General features: G+C 41.2%; 1 protein-coding gene across 13 annotated transcripts in view; it reads right to left on the minus strand.

Annotated features, from left to right (window-relative positions):
* Positions 1-22,447, minus strand: part of EMSY (EMSY transcriptional repressor, BRCA2 interacting) — a 38,915-nt gene extending 16,468 nt beyond the window's left edge. For 5 of the 13 annotated variants that reach the window (XM_080612204.1, XM_080612197.1, XM_080612198.1 and 2 more), the window contains exons 1-11: positions 22,309-22,447; positions 21,183-21,291; positions 17,575-17,674; positions 16,905-16,979; positions 14,827-15,002; positions 13,494-13,646; positions 9,644-9,903; positions 9,255-9,395; positions 4,884-5,172; positions 2,581-2,871; positions 323-472 (exon numbers count right to left, since the gene is read on the minus strand). In XM_080612204.1, the coding sequence (XP_080468330.1) occupies positions 323-472; positions 2,581-2,871; positions 4,884-5,172; positions 9,255-9,395; positions 9,644-9,903; positions 13,494-13,646; positions 14,827-15,002; positions 16,905-16,979; positions 17,575-17,674; positions 21,183-21,252 (1,705 nt within the window). In that variant the 5' untranslated portion in view covers positions 21,253-21,291; positions 22,309-22,447. Of the gene's footprint in view, positions 1-322; positions 473-2,580; positions 2,872-4,883; positions 5,173-9,254; positions 9,396-9,643; positions 9,904-13,493; positions 13,647-14,826; positions 15,003-16,904; positions 16,980-17,574; positions 17,675-21,182; positions 21,292-22,308 lie in introns of those variants that run through there. The other 8 variants (XM_080612193.1, XM_080612200.1, XM_080612194.1 and 5 more) reach the window with 5 other exon arrangements.
* Between the last annotated feature and the right edge of the window lie 206 nt (positions 22,448-22,653).

Here is a 22,653-nt window from a genome sequence, read left to right on the forward strand (position 1 = left end):
AAATGTAAATCAACTATAAAAGTGCTACAGAAGTGCAAAGTATCAGTGTGAGTCGCAAGAAAACTTCCTTTAAAACAAACCCAGTGGGAAAGGAATGATCATGTTTTTGTGTGCTAATTCAAAAGTATCCTGAAAGGAATAAAAGAGCCCTCAGGGCAAAAATCCTACTCTAGAATAAATCCTAACAGGACTGTGAATGTGCTGTTGTGCTCACTGTTTACAACAGAGAAGCGCCTTATCTTTTATTTACTCTAACAAACCACGTCTGATGACCTGTATGCCTGGGTTAACCCTCCCTTCCCTTCTCAGAGCCATAACTTACCAGTGGGAGTAGTGACCAGTTTAGTTGTCATGACAGTCCCATTACTGCTAACCACCATAATAGGTGAATTGCTACTGCTGGGCAAGGTCGCTGTAACTGGTTTGGGAAGGATTTTACTGGGCTGCACCTGCTGAGTGATTATTTTAACACCTAGGAAAGGAGAAAGGTCACTGTTAAAATACAGGCACGAAAAGTTACTTTCTGAAATGCTTTCTCAGACCAAGCCCGAGTGGGCAAGAAGCCCCACAAGGCTTTTATTCTGAGCCCATGTATTCTTGATGCTGAAAAAAAAAATACTTCTTTTGTTTGGGTTGGGGCTTTTTTTGCTTAGTTTTTGCTTTGCAAATAAAAAATCATCTTTATCTTTCAATCTTTCAGGTGCCTGTTTCAATTCCTACCTACTCCCACTGAAGCGCAGGATTCCATTCCATCAATGATATGTTGTAACGATTTTTAACCTTTTCTGATCCATGATGCAATACACAGAATGTTTCCCAGGAAACAACAGGTTACAACCAATATCGAATTGGTTCATATACAATGAACCATCTAAAAGTGGAATGATTCTTCATCAATTTAGTCTAAATTCTAATGCTTCTTAAGGAGCTTAGTTCAATTTCATCCCTTTGGCTAAACTAATAAAAGCTTTCTGCACAGAGTATTAGTGGGTGTAAGGAAGCAACTGTGACACTGGCTAGGGAAGACTGCTTTAAGTAAACTGCTCTCTCTCTCTCCTCTTGATCTACCTGTAATCTTGAAGCCACAAGGGAATTGGGCTGAAACAAGCTCTGAGTAGATTCAGCAAGAACAAAGGATGAGGATACTTTAATACAGCAAGGATCCTCCTCCCTCTCTTTCCATTTGTGCAGTGTGCAATGGGACCTCTGCAACATCCACTTCTCAGTTGCAAACCAGGAGACTCACATCATCTGTTCAAAAGTATATCTGAGGATACTTGCAACTTACATTCTGTTCAATGATAAGGGAAAAATTATTGCATTGTGTTGGTCAAATGCCATGAAACACCCAGCCTGAATTGATCCCATCTAAATGTAGGCATTACATTAGTGCACAAGTATTTCTAGGTGAGTAATTTTGTCCACTCAGGATGTGAAACATCCTCCTGAGATGTTTTCCTCTTTCTACATTGACTATAAAAGCGAGATGGAGCAAGTTAGCTCCAAACTTAAATAATGAAGTTAGGAAAGAGAAATTGAAGCCTTTGTGGCATCATCCAGACACAAAACTGGATAAAAAGTAAAGTCTCTGTGAAAACTGATTCACACCTTCCAGAAAGAATAGTATCCAATAATATTTCTGAAGAAACTGAAAAAGCACCCTGAACCTAAACCTATGGTAGAAGGCAAGGAATGAAGCTGCTATCGATCAAATACTGTTCAGTCACTGAAGGTCTCTTATCTGTCTTCATTAGTAGGTATTTTTCCTTAGGCAAAAGTCCTAGGACCATTCCAAAAGGAAGTTTATCAAAGGACAAGAGCAGGGCTGCTTATATCTCATTCTGTGGTGTATTTTAATTTTCTGATCTAAATAGTATGAATATAAAGTAATAATTTAACTGACATGAATAAGATTAATATAAAATATGGACATAAAAATACTTTGCACTTTTATAGCACTTCTTCCTTTAGAATTAGGTAACTTTGCAAGCATTACTTCTTACTGCATCTTATGGAGATAAGAACTGTATCCTACAGCAGAGACAGAAAGACACAAAGACACAACTTGCCCAAAGTCAACTGAATGAATCAATACTACAAAAAGAATCCAGTCCAACTTCCAGTCTCAGATCTAATTGTGTTTTGACAAGTACCTCAAAAGTAGGTTTTGATTTCTGGATCCCAAAAAAAAAAAAGAGTTAAAACATGGATTAACTTATTTTTCCAGTTGATACAGTTGAGCTCTTGGATCTTCACAAAACTAGCATCTTCCAGGTTGCTATCGTGTTAGTTTTGAAGATATTTACATATGTTTTGACCTCTAAAGATAAAACATTTATTCCTAAAACATGGTCTGTAATACCTGTACCAAACAAGGACAGAACCAAATCCTTCAATGCATGTTAGCTGACAACATTAAGACAACCATCACTATCTACTTATATCCAGGTTTAATGCCAAATCCTGTACTCAAGTAATCACAGCTCCCCATGCACATTTTGCAACAGAATTCTGCCCTCTCTCGAGCTGTGGTTAAGAGCTCATCAATCAGTGATATGACCCAAGATTAACTCCAACTACCTGATTCCTGTTTGATCTGAATGGTGGGCTTGATGCCAGGTGGCAACTGAGATTGCTGTGGCTGCTGCTGAGCTGCAGAGGACTGCACCAGTTGTTGCTGCTGCTGTTGTTGCTGCTGCTGCTGCTGTTGTTGTTGTTGTTGCTGGGCCTGTTGTATTTGTTGCAGCTGCTGTTTAGGGGACTGCTGATGCTGTTTGGGAAACTGTGCTAAGATCTGTGTTGGGTTCCCAACCAAACCTTTTGGGGAAGGTAGCCTGGTAGAGGCAACTTTAATTGCTGATGTAGACACACCTGTGAAAGAGTAAATGGTTTAAGACTGGATAGTGCAACACAAAAACATTACAATTCTAAAATCATTTTACATTTCAACTACCTTTCCTAGTGAAAAACGCATATAGATACACAAGGGAATAAAGTTCCCACATAGCAGAAGTTCTCTAATCCGAGACAACAAATCTTTACACAAATTTGCAATGTGGCAGCAGAATAGCAGCTAATGGAATGACCACAATCCCAGTTTACTTCCTGCACCTTTTCTAGTGCAAATAATTCACAAACATTTTCAGAGTCTGATCTTTTAGGTTTCAAGAAATCAAAGTATTTATAGTGAAAATCATGACTACAAAAAGTGAGGGATATGAGCATGTCAAACATCAAACCCATCAACATTAGAAGGGAGTATCTCCTACTGAATACAATATCAGTTTAAAAGAACAAAGTACTTTTCTGTAATTTAGAAAACTATGGAACACATTTTTGTGCTGATAGGTTAGGTGATCTTACAAGTAAAAAAGTGATTAAAACAAGTTTGCAGTAAGATGGAAAGATGAAGTTCCCAAATAAACCTTAATACCTCTTTCTGTCATTCCCTTATGTAGCTGTCACAGCATTTCCAGCAAAATTTGGTTTCACCTATAACTCTAAATTGCACATCCATAAGTACCAGAAAACACAAAGTCTATGTCTTATAAAAGCAGTTTCAAACCAAGTCCCAGTTGTACTGGAACATACAAAGAAAATCTCTCATTCATGAATAGAACTTCCTTCACATTTGGATTACTACTTTATGCCACAGAACGTTTCACTAGCATCTTCTGCAATGACACTGATAGTCTTGAGAAACAAGTAACTGTTAAAGAGATATTGCATCTCCTGTATTTTAGAAGTAAAATCTCTCCCATGATCAAACCTAACTAAAAATCCACAGTTCAAATGATATGAAATTCTGCTGTAAGCCCTTGTGCTCTGTAGGTTACTATCTTGAGTGTGATTGTAGTGATAGGACAAGAGGCAACTGGTTCAAACTGATACAGGGGAAGTTCAGGTTAGATATAAGGAAGTTGTTCTTTACTGCAAGGGTGGTGAGGCCCTGGCACAGGGTGCCCAGAGAAGTGGTAAATGCCCCATCCCTGGCAGTGCTCAAGGCCAGGTTGGGCAGAGCCTTGGGCAACATGGTCTAGTGTGAGGTGTCCCTGCCCATGGCAGGGGTGCTGGAACTGGATGATCTTAAAGTCCTTTCCAACCCAAACCATTCCATGATCTTCAGGATTTGATTAACTGCAGCAATACGAAAGGCAAAAAACCTCCTCAGCCTTGATTTGGTCGCCCAATATTTTGTGGAATGAAACAAGAATGGAAAATAGAGACAAGGAAAAATTGCAATGTGACACTTCTCATTGTCAGGCACAGTTATCTGTCAAGGGCTGCTCACTAAGGCACTTTCATTCACCCAGAGCTTGTCTTCCAAATGTTACCTAGTGGCTGTAGAGCTGAAACAGTCACGCTAACACATACTTGGAGCTGGAAATCAGAAACCTAGGAATTTTAATCCAGGCCCACTCAGGTCTTAAACTGAAGGACGTGAAAACCGACATGCTGATAAAATACACAGATAAAAAGGTGTAAACACCTCTCTACCTTTCAGAATTGTCATTGAGATTAATTACCACAAGAAATATTGTAAAGACTGAGCACGTCAAGCATAAGTTCTATTTATCTGATGTTAACTTTGCATGCTTTTGTAAATCAGGCTTTAAGAGAACCAACCATCTTTAAATATCGGGAACATCCATATTCCATGCATCAAATAAGAGTTTTGAAAGCCAGGCATTTTGAGGCTATAGCGTTCTACTGCTGCAAGTGAAATCTTTCCAAAACCAAAAGCTATGATTTCTTTCACATCTCCTGTGCTTTACTCATCATATGTAAACACCAAGTGCATCTCCCCTATGTTATTCTCAAAACAAAGAGTCCAGTTCACCACTGAAAGAGCATCTTTTATAAGCATAATGTTATTGGCATACCTTGTGCTACTGTTGACATAACCACTGACGGTGTTGATGATACTACAGCAGTCACAGCAATGGTATTTGCAGCACAGGAAGGAGTGGAACAGCTGCTGCTGGTGCTGCTGCTGGTGCTGCTGCTACTGACCAAAGAGGACTGAGAAGCAGTTATGACCACTGGCTGCTTCTGCGTAGTTGAGGCAATGACTGACGTTGGGACAAGTTTCGTGACTGCTGCATAGTTGTGGGACTTTGAAAGGATGTTGGGTACAAAAGTTGAGCTTGGAGAGGTGGTTACTATGATCACCTGGAAGAAGAAAAAGAACAACAAGAAATTCATTTGTTCTTTGCTTTTATCTAAAAGCATAAAATTGCAGTAATGCATCTGTCTGCGTATTTAGTTTTAGGGATACATGCTTATTGAGACCGTTTAAGACTCATAATCTCATTTGCTGGCAACAAAACCACTCAATTAGTTTGAGGAAGTGGTGATAATCATTTCCTTGAAATTAGAAAGGTCTGGGTCTGAGAAAAACAATTACTACCTAATTAAAGCAGAATTATCTCATGTCTGAAGGCAAACAGACAGGAATAAACTGCTTGGCTTCATAAACTGGGCCAGGAAGCCTGAAAATCATTTTAAATGGAACTAAAGGCCTTCCCAACAAGTTTGAAACACCATTCTCCCAAACCTTGCGCATACATCAGGAAATGACAGTGAGAAAATAGATGACTCCTTTTTTCTCTTCAGCAATGCACAAGCAGTTGCCGAGTCAGTAATGGGAAATATTTTTGATGCACAAAGCTGTAAACACTATTTCTTCAGTGCAAAAGACATGATTTAGGTTTGAAACAATTTCTGCTTTAATTTGTGCTCTCAGTAACAAGAAATGCTTTCTTATCTGTCTGAAAGCCACTTCTCTAAAGAGAATAAACATTACCCCTGGTGCAAGTTACAATTACACCACCATTAATCTGATCTGACACAGGGAAAATACAGAATTCATTACAACATTGGAAGAGGTCTGTTCTTATGCAACTGACCTAGAAAGCTAGCATTTCTGATGTGTTGAACATGGGGACTATTAATGTAAGGAGATTCCTTTTATTCTGCTTCTATGTACCTCGTTTTACTTACACACAGTTAAAACCAAAACACACAGCACAGAAATACAATGTATTTTCACTTTACCATGCAAGAATATTGAGTTGTTTTAATTATGCAATTGTCCAAATAATCTCATTTATTAAAACCTTGAAAATTCAAACTTATTAATGTACCAAAAGCAGATAGAAAAAAGTATAGAAAGAGCAAAGAAAACCTGGGTTAGCTCAAACCAAAAGTCTTACACTACTATCCAAGGAATAGTGAAACCTTGCCTGATACATGAAAGAAATAGCATGATAATGGCATCAGAAACAGACTTAAGTGACAGATCAAGCAGTAAGAGATTAAGAGTTTATAAAACAAAATAAAATTAACCACATAGATGGAATAAAAGCAGCAAATTTCACCCCCCCATGCTGTCTTTGCCCCGGTGCTTGGTTTTCATCATCCCCGCTACTTAGCTAAGCCTTTAATATCTTGATCTGAGGAAAACCAAAGACTTACTACATGAGGTTGTCCACACCTGACCAATGCCTGAAGTACATCTGCTGATCTAACACTTTATTGCATTCCCCAGGAAAGAACATTTTCTCTGTCACACTCTGAGTTTTCCCCTCTACCTAACCTTGACTCAATCAAAACACCCTCCTGAAATTGCTCTGAGGCTACAACCATGAAGATAGAATCACAGAATAGTTAGGGTTGGAAAGGACCTTAAGATCATCTAGTTCCAACAAGGAACTAGATGCACTGACTATGACACGGCTTGATTCTGGTAGGAGGTGAAAAGATCCTACAATGTGCCTCTAGAGTTTTATCCTGTTGCTTAAGTCAGTTAACACTAGAAATACTTCCCAAGTGTTTGAATTTTATAGCCAGCTCCATTCCACTCATTTAGGAATACAGTCAAAGGACAACCTGCAGCTAAAAAAGGCAGATTATTCACATTAAACTTCCCATATAATCCATAGTGCAACAGGGTAAGTTCAGCATCTTAACTAAGTACAGATCTGTAGGATGAATCTCAGCATAATCACAACTCCTGAAGACTGTTGCTCTTCATTCAAAGGCAGAGATTAAACCATCAGTCCAAGATTATCACTTAACAGTACTTTAATCATCCAAGGAAATAAAGCTTGTAAAGAATTATAGTTCAACAATGATCGCTGTCCTGTGACTAAGCAGGTTTGGGGCTTTTTATTCTATTTCTTCTCTCAAGATTAACAGAGCAGAACAAAGTTTAGTGATCTTCATGTATGAACTATATCCAGAAAACAGGATTTTCAGGTAAAAGCTTAGAAGGATTAAAGCTCAAATCACAATCATATTTGTTGAGATGCTATTTTTCTCATGTATGTTGAAATCAAAGTAACCTCATCCTGGGTACCAAAACTGCATGATGTATTTTACAGCAGAAAGACTGCTTGATTCAAAATCTAAAATAAAAGCAAATTGCTCTTTTTTTCTTATTATGGTAAAAAATAATTCCTAATCTATATTAAAATTAGTCCTATCAGCTCTATTTTGAGAGACATCAAACCTTGTTCCTGAAGAATCAAAGGCATTAACTGCCAAAAGCTTCACTAGCTTGATTCCTTCTGTGTCCTGGGCAGAGGACTTTTATAGTAAGAGAATCCACAAATTGCAGCTGTGACATTATTAGTCCTTAAATATAATCTTCCTCCAACCTACTAAAATGTCAAAGCAATTCAGAAAGCTGGCATGCAGGAATGAAGAATCTCATTCATATCCAACGACTTCAGCCATCTCTATCAGAACTTGTTTAAAACAGTACACTTCCCATTTAAGTGTAACAAGTCTGGCATTTAATGTCAAAACTTCTAAAAGGGATCTCTCTTACCAAAATGATCCACAGCTATGTATTTTGTCATATCTAAACCCAACAAAAGAGGGCAGTGCAACAAGTTCAGATACAAACGCTACCATGGCTCCCTAATGAAATAAGCGATGCCTTTCCTATCACTGTAGATTAGAAAGAGAGTCAAATAATGCCATGCAAAGCAAAACCTAAAGTTTCGATGTCAAAACAAGCAGAAGCACAACTGCAGCAAAAACCTTACCAACAGTCTATTCTCTTCCTTTTGGAGATTTAATACACTCCATCTTTAACTACCACCATATGTAACACTCAATACAAGACTACAGATGTTTAAGGCAGAAAAATTCTTCCTGCTGTAAAGATGAGCCTAACAAGAGCAACAGGATGGGTAGGTTAAGCCCTATACTGGCTGTGAAGTTGCTGCATTGAATGCAGGACATTTTATTTTATGGTTTATGCTCAGTTACAACTTTCTACTCCTGTATTCAGAGACTAAATTCGATTTAGGAGACTTAAAGAACAGTGAATCAAATGAAAGCATCAAAGAGCTCTGAAGTGGGAAAAGGCCAGAAAGCAAGATCTTTATTGCACATTGCTTCAGTTAATCTTCCTTTGTTTCCAAAAGAGTCAGGACATGGGAACTCTGCTAATCCAACCAGAGTCGTAAAACAATTAAGACGACGAACAGAACAAATACCCTGTGAGGGTCTGAACTCAAGTCAAACTCCCACAGTTGGAACAAAAAATGCTTGTTAGTGACCAGCCTCCCACCAATCTGTTGGTATCAGGGCCAAATTAATTCCACAGGCACCCCCCCAACTCCTAAGTCTGCCTTAATAAATAACCATGCCAAGAATGAGCTTGGTCCGAGGCATTAATCTTTTCTTACATCTTAAGAACAAAACAGTAGACACATCCGAAATGCTTCCTAAGGCCATGAGAAAACAGTCATGCCACAGATGTGGCACGTTAAGAGTCTGAGTCCAATACAAAACTTCAACACAGAAAACTTTTTCCACACACTGCATTCTGGTGATAGCTGGGCACACTCAGCTGAAATAATGCAACTGATTTTGACCACTAGAACACTGTTAATGTAGAATGAGAAATAGCACACTAGTACTGAAAGGAAAATAAAGCCCCCCCCCCCAGTCTTTGATCAGCTCCAAGGATAAGCTTTGTAGACCCCATAAAACCTAGTCTCTAGACAAAAGGCTTGGCAAGGGAAAGCCCATGCCACCTCTGCTGGAATTCTACTACTGCAAAGAATAATCATCAATAAGGAAAATAGAAATAAGAAAGATTACCTTTGACCAATAGTTGTTACCATCTGAAGGCTGTTCAGTGGCCTATGTGATCCAGTTCTCAGTGGACTAGTGTCCATATCACAAAACCCAACACCACAAATGGTACTAACTGGCAACCTTGTTGGCAGTCTCACCAGAGAGGCCAAGAATTGAATGAGCATGGAGACTGAATCCCCTCTCATCCCTAGAAGTGGTCCCTTCAGGTCAGGGTTGAGGCACATTGGTGGGGCAGTCTGGGGGAAGCTTGCACTCCCGCTGCCTGTGCTGTACCTGTTCTGTGGATAAAAAGAGGGCTTCAGTCTCCACGGCTGTCAATCCAGGTCCTTTCACACACAGGTGAACTAAATTCATACAAGAGTTTGGTTTTTTTTCTCTTTGTTCGTTTTAAAGAGGGATTACCTTACCCCAAGTGCAATCCTTAAGAAAACAGCCAGACAGTTCACAGCAAGGAAGAGTCAAACATCACATCTTACTCATTGATAAAACCAGAATAAAGTAACATTTGGCAGCTTCCCCCACATACCTTCTGCGTTGTCGTGTTTGTTGTCTGTGTTGAGGGCTTAGTGAAGGTTATTTTCACAGGCGACATGTGTGGTGGTAAGGAGTTGGCAATGCTCTGCATTATATTACTCATCTTGGGGCTGCCACTTACAGGCACTGTGATAGTTTTAGTGACAGGAGTCACTGCCTTCGGGACTTCTTTCAGGAGAACAGGGGAAGAACTTGAGGAATTCGTTCGCCGTCTTTTGCGGGGCTTTTCATCATCATCTGAGCAGCTGACACCTGCAAAAGAAGTACTTTATCTCAGTTATACTTTCCCCTATCTGCAGCTCTAAGTGCTTTCTAAAACACTACAAACTTGCTGAGCCTTGTATGCACTTTTGAATAAGGTAACAAGAACTAGAGTATACATTACATCTTGCGGCACAACCAACCTGTATCACACTGCAGAGTCCTTGATACAGACCACCATAAAGCAAAGAAACAAACCCCACAACCTACTCACTTACTGGGTTACTTCACTCAGTTTAAGAGATTTAAGGAACCTAAGAGCCTGTAGAGGGATTTCATTCTGTCTCAAGAAGCTTGAATAATGAGATTACACACACAAGGCAGTTGGGATAACATCATGCACATTTCAGTTTAAAACTTTACATTACACTGTTCTTGTTGCTGGTTTTGCTTACACCACCTGGACTACTTCAGTTTATCCTCCTGTAGTCTTCTCTGATTTCATAGAACCACAGATTGGTTTGGATTGGAAGGGAGCTTAAAGCTCATCCAGTTCCAAGCCCCCTGCCATAGGCAGGGACACCTTCCACTAGTCCACGTTGCTCAGGGCCCTGTCCTGTACCTCCAGGGATGAGGCATCCACAGCTTTCTTGGGCAGCCTGTCAGTGTCTCACCACTCTCACAATAACGAATTTCTTCCTTATATCTAACCTAAATCTCCCCTGTTTAAGTTTCAACCTCTGTACCTACTATGCCATGCTTATCATCACAGCAACCCTTCTTCCCATCACCTCAGCACGGCATCTTGAGATCCTTTATTTAATGACATACTTTAAGTACAAAGGTCAAACCTCACTTTACCAGCTTCTGCCTTGTCTGGTGCATTTTGTGCAACACATATAAAGTAGCACCAAACTGCAATCATGAACAACGAAAGTCTGGCTTCAAAGAATTTCACCCTTCCTCACAATCCTCTACTGCACACATAGAGCAAAGATCTGCAATATTCAGCTGAGCAAAGGCTAACAGTGTGATTTGATGCATCTTAAATCCATGTGAAACTTTCCAAAGTAGGCAGTAAGTTCATAAATTGGTATACATTGCAGAAAGATGTGGTTTAATAACCTTGAAAATCTCTTACAGCTAATGGGTGGCATTTATGTTTATCAAATTAGCCAGTGTTAAGCAAACCAGAGATAAGCCAAAAAGACACAATCCGCCCTATGCAGAACAAGGCTGAAGATCTTGTTCCATATGCCTGGGGCTTAAAGACAAAGAACACTGTCACGGCACAATGCAGCCTTGCCAGTAAGGCAAGCAGACTTGGTTGGCAGCCTATCTCTAATTAGGGTCAAGAGCTAATTACAATGTCCAATTAAAATAACTAAGTATTCTGGCACTCGAAAAGTGAAGATGTAGGAATTAACATGGACAAGAAAGTGCCCTGTAGCACAGCAAGTGTTTTCTGGAACATGGGATTCTCTCTTCATACGAGTCCCAGCTCATTCGCAGGTGCACTTCAGACAGTTTTACCCACACAAAGATGTGGAAATCCACTTCTGTGGAAGCTGAACCAGCGAAGAGAAGCAAAGGGTTTATTTTAAGTTTGCTTCAAAAAATACACTTTAGCTGGCTGTAGCTGTACAGATGAAGCATGCATCTACAAGTAGATTTCAAAGCTCTAATCAATACTTTACAGCCCTGAACAAGCCTGGAGGTGATCTCCGTCTATAAAGCAGGGATTCGGTTACATGACTTTAAATTCTATTATGAACAGGGGTTTTAAGTATTAATGTGAGTGCACAATGCAAACTTAGAGCTGTGAGGATGTTAATTGCACTGAAAATGTGCTGGAATTCCAGAATTCATTTGAATCAAAACTCCCTATGCAGCTAGGATGTCAGGACAGTGCTGTTTCCTTGGTGGGTCACCAAGGAATACTTCAGAGAAAGCTATTTGTAGTCCTTATCCATCAACAAAACCCCCATAAAGAACAATACAAAAATAAGAAAGTAAGAGTAAACTAATAGAATGTTATTTTTTGGTAAGTAGAGCTCATTTCATCTCCTGTTTTCACTGCTGGGGGTCTGCAAGGACGTTGTTTCTATGATTTCATGTTAGAAACTGCATTTGCACAAAGTCTTCCCCCAGCATTTAGCTAAAAGGTAATACAGCTCGAGTGTAACTCACAGTTGACAAGCAAGGAAGCAGAGGCAGGGAGAGGTTAATGGCTCAATCAGACTGTGACTCGGATGAGCTCACACTATGGATCAGTGGCAAAGTCACCACTATAACTCAGGCCTCCTGAGCTTGCTTTTCAGCAGGTTTGTTAAAACTAAGGTGACTGATATAACACAGACTGAAAGACACACAATTCCCTAAAAAAAGGGAACGAAATGAAGCATGCAAAGTGGGGGGAGGCGAAAGTGCAATCTAGGAATGGACAGAATAAAAATGAGAACGTTTCATTCCTCTACTGTGTGTCTAGACTGGTTTTACACTCATTATCATGTAATAATTCATGTATTACCATGTAATAATTCATTAGAGGGCTAAATTAAATTTTTAAGAGGTTAAGAACATTTTTCCCCTGAATCTTTAAACTAAAGCAGAGTGATTAGTGCACTAAATCAGAGAAATGAAAAATCTTCATGTAATGGGTTCTGTGGGTTGATTCAGCCCTTGAAGACAGCGGTTTGCAGGTAACATTACGTACAATGTGGCATTTCTGACTAGCTGGAAGTTTATACAAACATCCACATATTGCATAAAGATTAAGATGATCTTTAAGATATGAAAGGTATCCACAGCAAGCATAAAAATAGCACTTATCCACTTCACTGTTAATCTTTGTCACCTGCATTTTGATATAGACACCAAATAACGACAGAAGGAAATAGCTTTTATTAGTTAAATAAAGCTACCTTTGATGAGCTGGCTGTATGTATAAGGACATATTCTGCTTTTAAAACTAGCTGATCTATTAGCCAAAGAAAGAAGTGAGAGGGGTTAGAAAAAGAGACTGATTGTGGATGTTATATCCTGGGTATTTCCAAGTTTAAACGCATGAAGATGGGTATCTGGTGGGATTTCATTTGGAGTTTTCACAGTTGCCAAATAATGCAAGCCTCACTGAGATTCACTTCCAAATAAATGACAAAATGACCAGACACAGATAACATGAGCATGTAAATGCTTGCCAGGCTACTGTGCACAATGAAAGTGGTAAGGAGGGACCTTTTCTAACTCAATGGAGTGACTATGACGCATTACTTCAGCAGAAGGAAGAGGGAAGTCCTCTGCGGAAGCAACCAGCTGAACCACCTTAAAGAGAAGTTCTGACCAAGTTGGATTAGAAAACCACTGACATACAGCAATTCCTAGGTTTAATTTTGAAACTACTTTTCATTCTTTTTTGTCCTTGTCATTACTGCTCCCTGCAGCATTTTACAGCGAGTGGATTTATCCTGAACATGATTTCTCTGAAAAGGGGAAGCAATAAATCCATCCTTAAGCCTAAATGAAGGCATAAAGGCATTAAATGACTTGCCCAAGGTCAAAGTGTTTAACTCAGTCCATGCTTCAGCCACAAGACTGTCCCTTTCTTTCCCTTTTGTTAACCAGTTGCTAGTATCACTTACTTTTGACGTAAACAGTACTTCCACTTGGCAAGACGACTACATTGGAGGCTGGACTGGCGGGTCTGGGGGACTTCACTGTTGCTACACTGCCACTTGGAACAGGGGTAGATGTTGGGGTTGAAGTGGTACTTGTGTAGGAATAGCAAACCACCACTGAAGAGGAGAAAAGACACCTTCCATATAACTGAAGTGCAGAATCCCATTATTCTATCACTATTTTAACAATTGAAATGGAAGCCAAAGACTTATTGGGTCATTATCCGTATCTTTGCCTCTGCAATCCTGTTGATTACTCCCCAGTTTGACCTAAGTATGGCCATTGAATTAATGGCTTTCAAAGACAACAGAGAAATCTAACCTCCCCTCCTCCCACCTCCAGAAATCTGTGCTGTTCATTCTAGATTTATTTGTATTAAACCTGATGGGTTACTTTACAACTTATTATTTTTAATTTTAGCATTAATTTGGTATTTTGATCTTTTTGCTTTACTGTGACCATCTCCAGACTGATAACTAATGGAACATAGCTAGTGTCTCTCCTCAACAGTACACCAGTTGAAGAAACCAAAATAATCCTTCAGTAATGAACAACTGATTTTGCTAATCAGTTTTTTTCAACTCTTTCTTGTAAATAATAGCACAATGATCCAGCATTTCTCACACAACCAGAATAAACCAGCTTGTTTCAAGAAGTGTTACACATTCTCCAGTTGCATGAAGCACAATTCGAGCCTATTCAGCTAAGCTAGATGGAATGCACACCAGCATTATTTAAAAGGCACAAGGAAAGCAGAAAGCAATTTTTAACTTGTTAACGTGGTCTGTTTAATCTCAAGTGGGGGGAAAACAATAAACCCAACAAAACTTTCTTCACTTTCACCAAAACCTACTTACATTCTTAAAGTGTTCTGAAACATCAAATCACAGAATGATCTAGGTCGGAACAGACCCTAAACATCTTTCATCACTTACAGAACTTGACAAAAGCTTAAGCCATTGGTCCAAGTTTTGAGAGTTTACAGAGCTTAACAAGTTAACCAGTAAATTTCCCCCTTGTTTCCTGGCAATTTTTGTGTCCTTAATTTCACATGCTAGTGTGCTCACTAACACCAAGTATCAGATTCACATTGCAGGTGCTGCAAAGGCATCTAAATAAATAAGTAATATCATGTTTCTAGGAATATTGTGCAATAAGAAAGATACAGATAATAATAATAATGATAATAATAATAATAATAATAATAATCTACCACTTAAAATCTAAGAGAACAATTTCTCCCGTGACATTACTTCTATATTCCCATAGACTGAAGTAGTTAGGGCTTTCTCTCACCTTCTTTGTTTCCAGTTTCTGCAGGAACTGGAAGAGATGCGTTGTGCTGAACCGCTGCATTGGCAACAGCATTAGCAGTAACAGTAAAAGCTGTTTGCGGAACAAGCCGTGGCATCAGCGGCACCAGCCGACGACCTTCTATAGACCATTCGGAAGAGCTGTTTGGTCCAGACATACTAAACAGAAATGCACATCCTTGTAAGTATATTGCAGAGTTTCCAAACTACCCAGTACTCTTATTTAAGAGGCTTTTTCAACAGTGAAAGTCTAAAAGGCAGTTTCTAAAGACATACTACAGCAATAACCTTCAACTGTCTTCATTTCATGAAAGCCCTTACATTTTTCCCACCTGATGGAGAAATCCTCCCACAGAAATCTTAAAGAGTTCCTGCTTCTTTACCTGTTTTGTTTTGAAGAGCCCTTAAGGGGACAGATGTGTGTGGATGTCACGTTCAAAACCCCCATATGAGATTAGCTACTATTCAGGTACAGTGGGTACACTCTCTACATCTGGATGACAATACCTCCATATCCCATAGATGTGTAAATTGGATGTGTAGGTATTTGTATATCCAATAAAAGATCACTGGAATTTTTACATCTACTACTACATCACAGGGAAAAACTCAGCTTCCAATGCAGATCGTGTTTTACGTGAGCAAAAGAGTTTTTCAGACTTATTGAAGTAGTTCCAAACAAAGTAATAGAACATGAAATTATTTAAATACAGCCCAAGCACCTTCCTCAACAGGAACCAGCCTGCTGCTCCAGTTTTCCCTTAACCTTAGTACTTACAAACTGGAATGCTTTCAAGAAATGCTGTTCTTATCGAGATGGGAGAAGTGTTTCTGTTGATGACTTATTACACGAGTCATTTGTCAAATCAGCAAAACCAAAATGGCAAATTATTTTTCAATGCTGTTATGTTCTTCAGCAAATCAACCCATTTTAATGTATTCATGTATTCTGAAAACACAACTTCTCACGTGAACTATTGCAAGTGAGTTGCAGCAAAAGCTACCACAAATTAGTCTGTAAAATGCAGAGGATCTGCTCTGTTGTTAAATCCTGATACACTTCAGTGTTCTTCATATACATATTCATATAGTGTAAGCAGAACTACATCAGCCGAGGTAAAAATACATCCTTCCAGGAGAAATTAAGACTACAAATGTTGCACATAGCAAAGCTAGGAAAGTCTGTTTCCTTAATGAATTAGAGATAATTATTTAAGTCAAATACTGTACTACCAACCATCACTTACAAAGAATTACCACGGGGAAAAACAAAGAGATGCAGCACTTCACAACCGCACCTTGTCTGGATTATAATATCGCATCCGTCTGAAGTTCAGTACCTCAGGACAAACTTTATGCTCATTCCGTAAAATGCTAAAAACAGAACTACTACTTAAAAAGGAAACTTGATTCAAGGCAAGAAACCTGATTTGATAACTAAACGCTTATTCTTCAGTATTTTTTTCCCCTTTCTTTAAAGGAGCGTAAGGAAGTTGGTGGGTTTTGTTGGCTGCACACTTCTAACTCTTTAAACTTGACCATTGAAACACTAAAATGTTAAAAGTCCTTCTGCAGCACTAAAACAGTCTGCTGATTTTGGCAAGTCTTGGATCTATTGTATAACTGCTAACTCAAACTGGCCTGCTATTTGTACCATTTCCTTTTTTCTCCCCATGACACCTAATCTACAATAGTCAAAAATCAATGGCTGTAACAGTAAAAGAAGAAAAATACAGGCACTTCCAATCCCGCTCTGTTTAAAGACAGTTCTTCCTGTAAGACAGCTAAGTAACTATCAAAGATATGAAAGCACTTGCCCTCTTGCTCCTCTCCACCTCTCAAAATCATGTGGAGCTTGTGAAAGCAAACGCAAGGAGGAACCAGCCCAGTGGATGCCAGCACAGCAGCTGCATCAGGCAGGAAGGGTGGACACTGATGTCATCACTTAACTTGCTGCAGTTTTTTTTAACTCAATCTTCAGAGTTCTACCTTTCAGTTAAGGCATGATGGATTTTCCAAAGGGTACCTTTGATATCACACAGAAAATGACCTGTAGCTTACTTGTGTGCAATAGTCGTTAGTCGTTCATCATTTACTGCCCTCCGAACTTCAGCACGATGTCTCTCCGTTGAAATACTATTAAAAACAGCAATATATTTTAGTCAAAGGGAGACAGGAACATTTATCTAAACCTCCTAGCCTGAAATTAAACTTATGAATAATCTACTCAAGAGACGAAAAGGAACAGGCATTTACATTTAAGAGATTGTCACTTAACTTTTGATATCACAGGGAGAAAGAATGAATGTATTGTTGCTCAAAAATATTACTGAAGGATAAAAAGAACATTGCTGTTCATAGCAAACAGCGAGAACCCAACCTCCTAATGAGAGCAATAAATTTAAAGCATGTGGCAGTAAAATTTGCTCAGAACACACAGCATTCTTTCTTGAAGATGACCTTGAAGTTCTATCTTGATGAAGCCAGCACACACTCATGAGCTACCCGTAAGCTTTTAACACTGTATCTCACAGAGCACCAAAACAGCAAAGCTTCAACCACAGAGGCAGGGTTGTTTTCCTTGTTAAAAACTCAAAGCAGAAGAGGAATTAAACCTCCACAAGATGGAGAATTTCTTCTCTGAATTAAGATTTGCTTTGTGACCCTAGTGCAGGCAATACCTTAAAAGAAAACAAGTCATTGGTTCTCATTTTAAAGAGGTCAGGGTTACCTAAGCACTTTAGAGAGTTCTCCAAGAAGATCCTTCTTCTCTTTCGTAAGGTCTCCCTGTGCACGTAAGGCACTGATGACACCTGCATATGCTTCCAGTTCTGAAGAATTAGAACAAATAGGATTTTATTTAATGCTCACAGCAAAGACGGAAAAAAAAATGTTTCTGACAGTATTCTATTAATTTGCCCAATCATTAAGAGGAACATGTCTTTCAATTGTTTAGTGCTTCTCAAAAGAGACTGATGATTTAGAACTCTCGCAGTTAATTACTCTGCAGCGTACAGCTTTTCTATGAAACAATTCTATCACAGAGGATTATCTAGTTTATAAACCCAACCGACTATGTCAAGCTCTGAGCTGACAGTTCAACCAGAAAGCTTGAAGGAACAGTCCCCAAATTTGAGAGTAGCTCAGAAGTCTTTAGAAGCAGAAGAACATCTTTTAACATATACCCTTGTTAAAAGTTCCACAGAAAAGCTTGACTTGAAAAAGAACTGCACTATCAAAAGAGCAACTGATTTTTCCATAATGCCTTTCCTTAATGAGTGTGGAGAACATCAGCTCTGGTCTGTTGAGCAGGATCATCACAACCTTTTATGCCCATTTACTTGATATGTACAACTACTCGAATCTGAAAAGGACACAACACACTGGATTACATCTGCTCAACACAAAAGAAACAATGCGGCTACTCTTCAATGTAGAGCTACTCTTAACTGTAGAACTATCGCAACGATTAACTCACCAACATACAACTCTCATTTAAGGTGAATTTATAATTCCAGGTGACCTATCTAAATGTCATGCCATGAGCGTTTCAATAAAAATCAAACAGTTAAAGGCTACTGAAATGTCTGAATTGTGTCCTCTGAAGCAGGGTGAAAATACACCTAACGAAATAATGGAGTCTGCTGATTTGCCAAAGAATGACTCGCTGTTCTAAGCTTACCACAGTGTACGGAAAGATCACTGCAACTCCTGCTTTAAACCAGAAACACAAATTCTTTTGATGCTTCCATAATTGACTTTGACACCCTCATTTCAGTGGCCAACCCAAACCAACCCCACAACATATCCCGGTAAACCAAAATAAAAGGGGTATGCTAAAACCTAACACCTCTGATGCTCCCTGCAAAAGACTGCCGCTCATCTGAAAAGCTTTCAGTTTAGGATTCCAAAGAGCTAATTTACAAATCAAATCAAGGAATTGTGCTGAAAAGAAGTCCTGCTCTCCTGTCCTGATTAAGCAGACAAAACACAAAGCAGAGTCGTTTTGGTTAACCATGCAGCCTTGCACAGGGATGCGAAGCACTTACAGCTTCAGTTATAAAACATTTGCTAATTAATGCAATGGTTATTACTAATATCAGCATTTATTTAGACAAACATGTTACAATATTTAACATACTAATTATTTTCCTCTGTTAACAACAAGAAGTAATTCTCAGATACAAACTGTATCATTATTAGATTTTTGTTTCTTTCTGCATTTTTGATAGAGATCCTTTACACCAGGGCTTCAAAAATGCACATTCTGGCCTTTTGGAAGATAGTAAAGATTTCAGAACAGTTGTAAGTAGGTTCCTCACCCTTATTTAGGCCAGGTTGGATGCGGCTTTGAGCAATCTGGTCTAGTGGAAGGTGTCCCTGCCCGTGGCAGAGGGTTGGAACTAGATGAGCTCTAAGGTCCCTTCCAACCCAAACCATTCTATGACTGTGTGTCTATGTAGCAATCACTAAATGGTGTGCTCTCTTTCCAACAGAAAACACATCAAACGGCTTCACAAAACAGGTTTCACAAACAACTATCATTATTTCAAGTGTAATGTGCTACCATCATGCCTTTATTCAGTTCTAAACCACAAATGCTGCAGAACTATGCTAGCTATTGCACACCTCAGGATGCATTTCAGCCTCACCTACACCACCGCACTTCAATCGGGATGGAGCACGAAGGATGTTGGGCTGAGAGCTGGAAAAGCAGGACCCTCTAAAGCAGATGAATATCGCTGGATATAACCCTTAGACAGCTATTGACTCCCATTGCCCGTGCTCCTTCACCCTCCAGCTCTGCAGTTACACGGATTTAAACTCAGAGCTTCTCTTCTCTAGCAAACACAGGGCTCCTACGGGCTCTCACCCTCTGTTACACACGCAGGGCCCCCTTGTGGGGACACAGCTCATGCCAGGAGAAAAAAAAAACAGGGAAAGGAAAAAAAACCAGAAAGAGGGTTTTATTATTTATTTCTTTTCCTGTCAGCCTAGGTTATGTCACTGAAGGAGGTGTAGCTGCAGCTCTGTTTGGCTCAGCTGCACCAGCAAGGCTCTGCCAGCAGCTGGGGGGGAAGTTTTCTTTCCATGCTCCCAGCCAGCAGAGCTACGTTAACAAAATTCAGCAGCACGAATCCGGTCCAAATCTTTTGGCATCCTGCACTTTCTCTTAGTTTTTGTACTTCTTAAGGCCTAGGGTACTCACCTTCATGGGTGTACAGCTTAGTTGGAATGCTGTGTGCAACATCGCTGTTTCAACTGAATGCAACTCCCCCCATTCCCAAGAAATTAAATAAACAGGGAAAATACATTCTCAGCTCTCAGAAGATAAAGGGGATGGCTTCACCACGTACAAGAGCCTTGGCGCAGTTAAGAAGCAAAACACATCATCTTTTAACCTCCAAGTAAAATGAGAACGAGAAAAGCTGTGACAGGCACAGGAAGTTAGAGGGAGTCTCAACCTTCTTCCTGACATCATCTCCTACATTATGCTCCTCAGAACAAAGTCTGACAAGAAACCTACGGGGTTTTCCTTCTCTTCTCATATTACGCATCGTTTAAGTGGCAAAAAACCCTTTAACTAATTAAATTAATATCTAAGAACCCAGAAATGACTGCACAAGATCAGATCAATGGTCAAACAAAGGACTGTCTCCTGCAGTAGCCCAAAATGTGTGAGGAAAGAGCAAATATTGCTATTACCTGCCAAAATACAAAAGCATGTCTCACACATTTACAAGGACAAAGCACCAAAAAGCCTCCCAGTATATATCTCTATCAGGCAGGGGTCTCAGATACTGAACAATGCAAAAAGCTCCTGTTCTTACGACAGTCGAGAACACATTGATTTCACACTTCCCTGCTAATCCATGTAACTGCAGATCACAAACCACCACAGATTCATTTCCTACCTTTATTACTTGAACTCAACCCCACAGTCCAGGTTAAACCAGGGTTTCCTGTGGGATTTTTGGTACCAAAAGGTGCCTAACACAGAACTGAAAATCAAACAAGGATCCTCCTTTCACAGAGTACCCAGTGCATGTTAACAGGCATGAAAAGCACAGCAATGCACCATCGAGGCAGAGATGGACTAGCACATCCATGAGAAACTCGCCCAAACCAACACAATTCTGCTCTATTCATTTCGCTCTGGCGAACAGCATCTGCCAAACATCATCTGAAGCCAGGGCTGTCAAACCAATGACACACACAGAATGCAGGAAATGACTTTGTAAGTTGCCTGTAGACACATTAAAGTATTCCATGGAAGCAGCAGGCAAGCAAATCTTAAAAGGGCAAACATACAGACCCACAAATTGCATCTTACTGTACCCAGTTTGCGAAGGATCCTCTTGCATTCATCTCTGCTGAGATCCAATAGGGTTGGCCACACCACTGGCATCTTGCCCTCCTGTTTGCGCTCCCAGAGAGCTCAGCCTCGCTGGAAAAGGGAACATGAATACAGTAAGAGCGAGTCTGTCACGTATTGATTTCCCAAACCGATGGATGCAAACTCTCCTGAGCCTGCTCACAACTCCACCGACACATTCCCTCCCATCCCCACTCTCCAACCTTTGTAATGGCACGCTTTGCCACGCACGAATCCGGCGCTTTCACAAGGGCACGGACTTCCTATATCCTCTAGCTCAGCTCCATCACCCGAGCCTTTTTACCGAGTTCCCCACCTTCTTCTCAAGCCCTTTTTCACGCCGAAACGCTCTCCGAATTGATGCTCCTGTCTCCTCCCTCTCTTTATGCACAGAGCACCTATTATAAGAACTCTTCCACAGCTAACCGCACGCTCCCCCTTCCCCCGGGGGACGCATTTAGCACCAGCCCATTATATGACAGAACGGCGAAAAAAACCACCGTGAAAATTCGCTTTCCAGCATTAAACCACCCCCCCCCCCCCAAACCAACCCCAAACCAAAACACGGGAACACCCCCTCGCCCCATCGCATCGCGGCGACATCCCGGGGGTGGCGGGGGAAGAAGCCGCATCTCCCCGTCGCAACGAAGATAATAAAGGGAGAAAGAGAAGCCGGAGGCGAGCGCGGCGAGCCGGCTGGGGCAGGGAACGGCACAGCGGGGGGGTGGGCACCAGGAACAAAAGCCCCGGCGCCAGCGCGGGGTTAGACGGAGGGAGGATGATCTCTGTACAAGGAGGTAGACGGCGCCTGGAGGCTCCCCGCCCGCCCTTCCCCGGTGCCCCCCATGGCCCTTGGCAGCGGCGCTGGATCCCCACCGCGCTCGGAAGCCGGGAAGGAGCGAGCGAGCGGGCGGGCGGGCGGCGGCCGAGGAGGAGCAGCGCCAGCGGCCTGCAGGCGGGGGCCGAGGCGCGGGCCCGGGAGGGGGGCAGCGGGTCCCCGCCGTCGGGGGAAGCGGAGCTGCCCGTCTCCGCTGCCGGGGAGCGCCCCCGGGACACAGCGAGGAGGCGCTGCCGGGGAGCGGGACCCACCTGCCCGGCCGTGCCCGGCACATCGAAAGACACCTCGGCGACAAGACCCCTCCTCCCCTCCCGGTGCCGCGCTCCGGTTTGTTTAGTGGCGGCGGCGGCGGCGGCAGCGCGTCCCCGGGCCAAGATGGCGGCGGGACGCACGGCGCATGCGTGGGAGCCGCGGAGCACGCCGGGAGTTGTAGTCCCAGCGCCGCCCGCGAGCCAGGAGATGGATGAAACGATTTGGCAAGATGGCGCGGGGAGTGCGCGGAGCGCGCGCGCGCGGCGTCGAGGAGCATGCTGGGAGTCGTAGTCATCGGGGAGGAAAGAGGGGGAGGGTGTCCCGCCGTGGCCCCGCCGCGGGTA

The sequence above is a fragment of the Psittacula echo genome (assembly GCF_963264785.1).
Source record: "Psittacula echo genome assembly, chromosome: 3".
Taxonomy (NCBI): Eukaryota; Metazoa; Chordata; class Aves; order Psittaciformes; family Psittacidae; genus Psittacula; species Psittacula echo.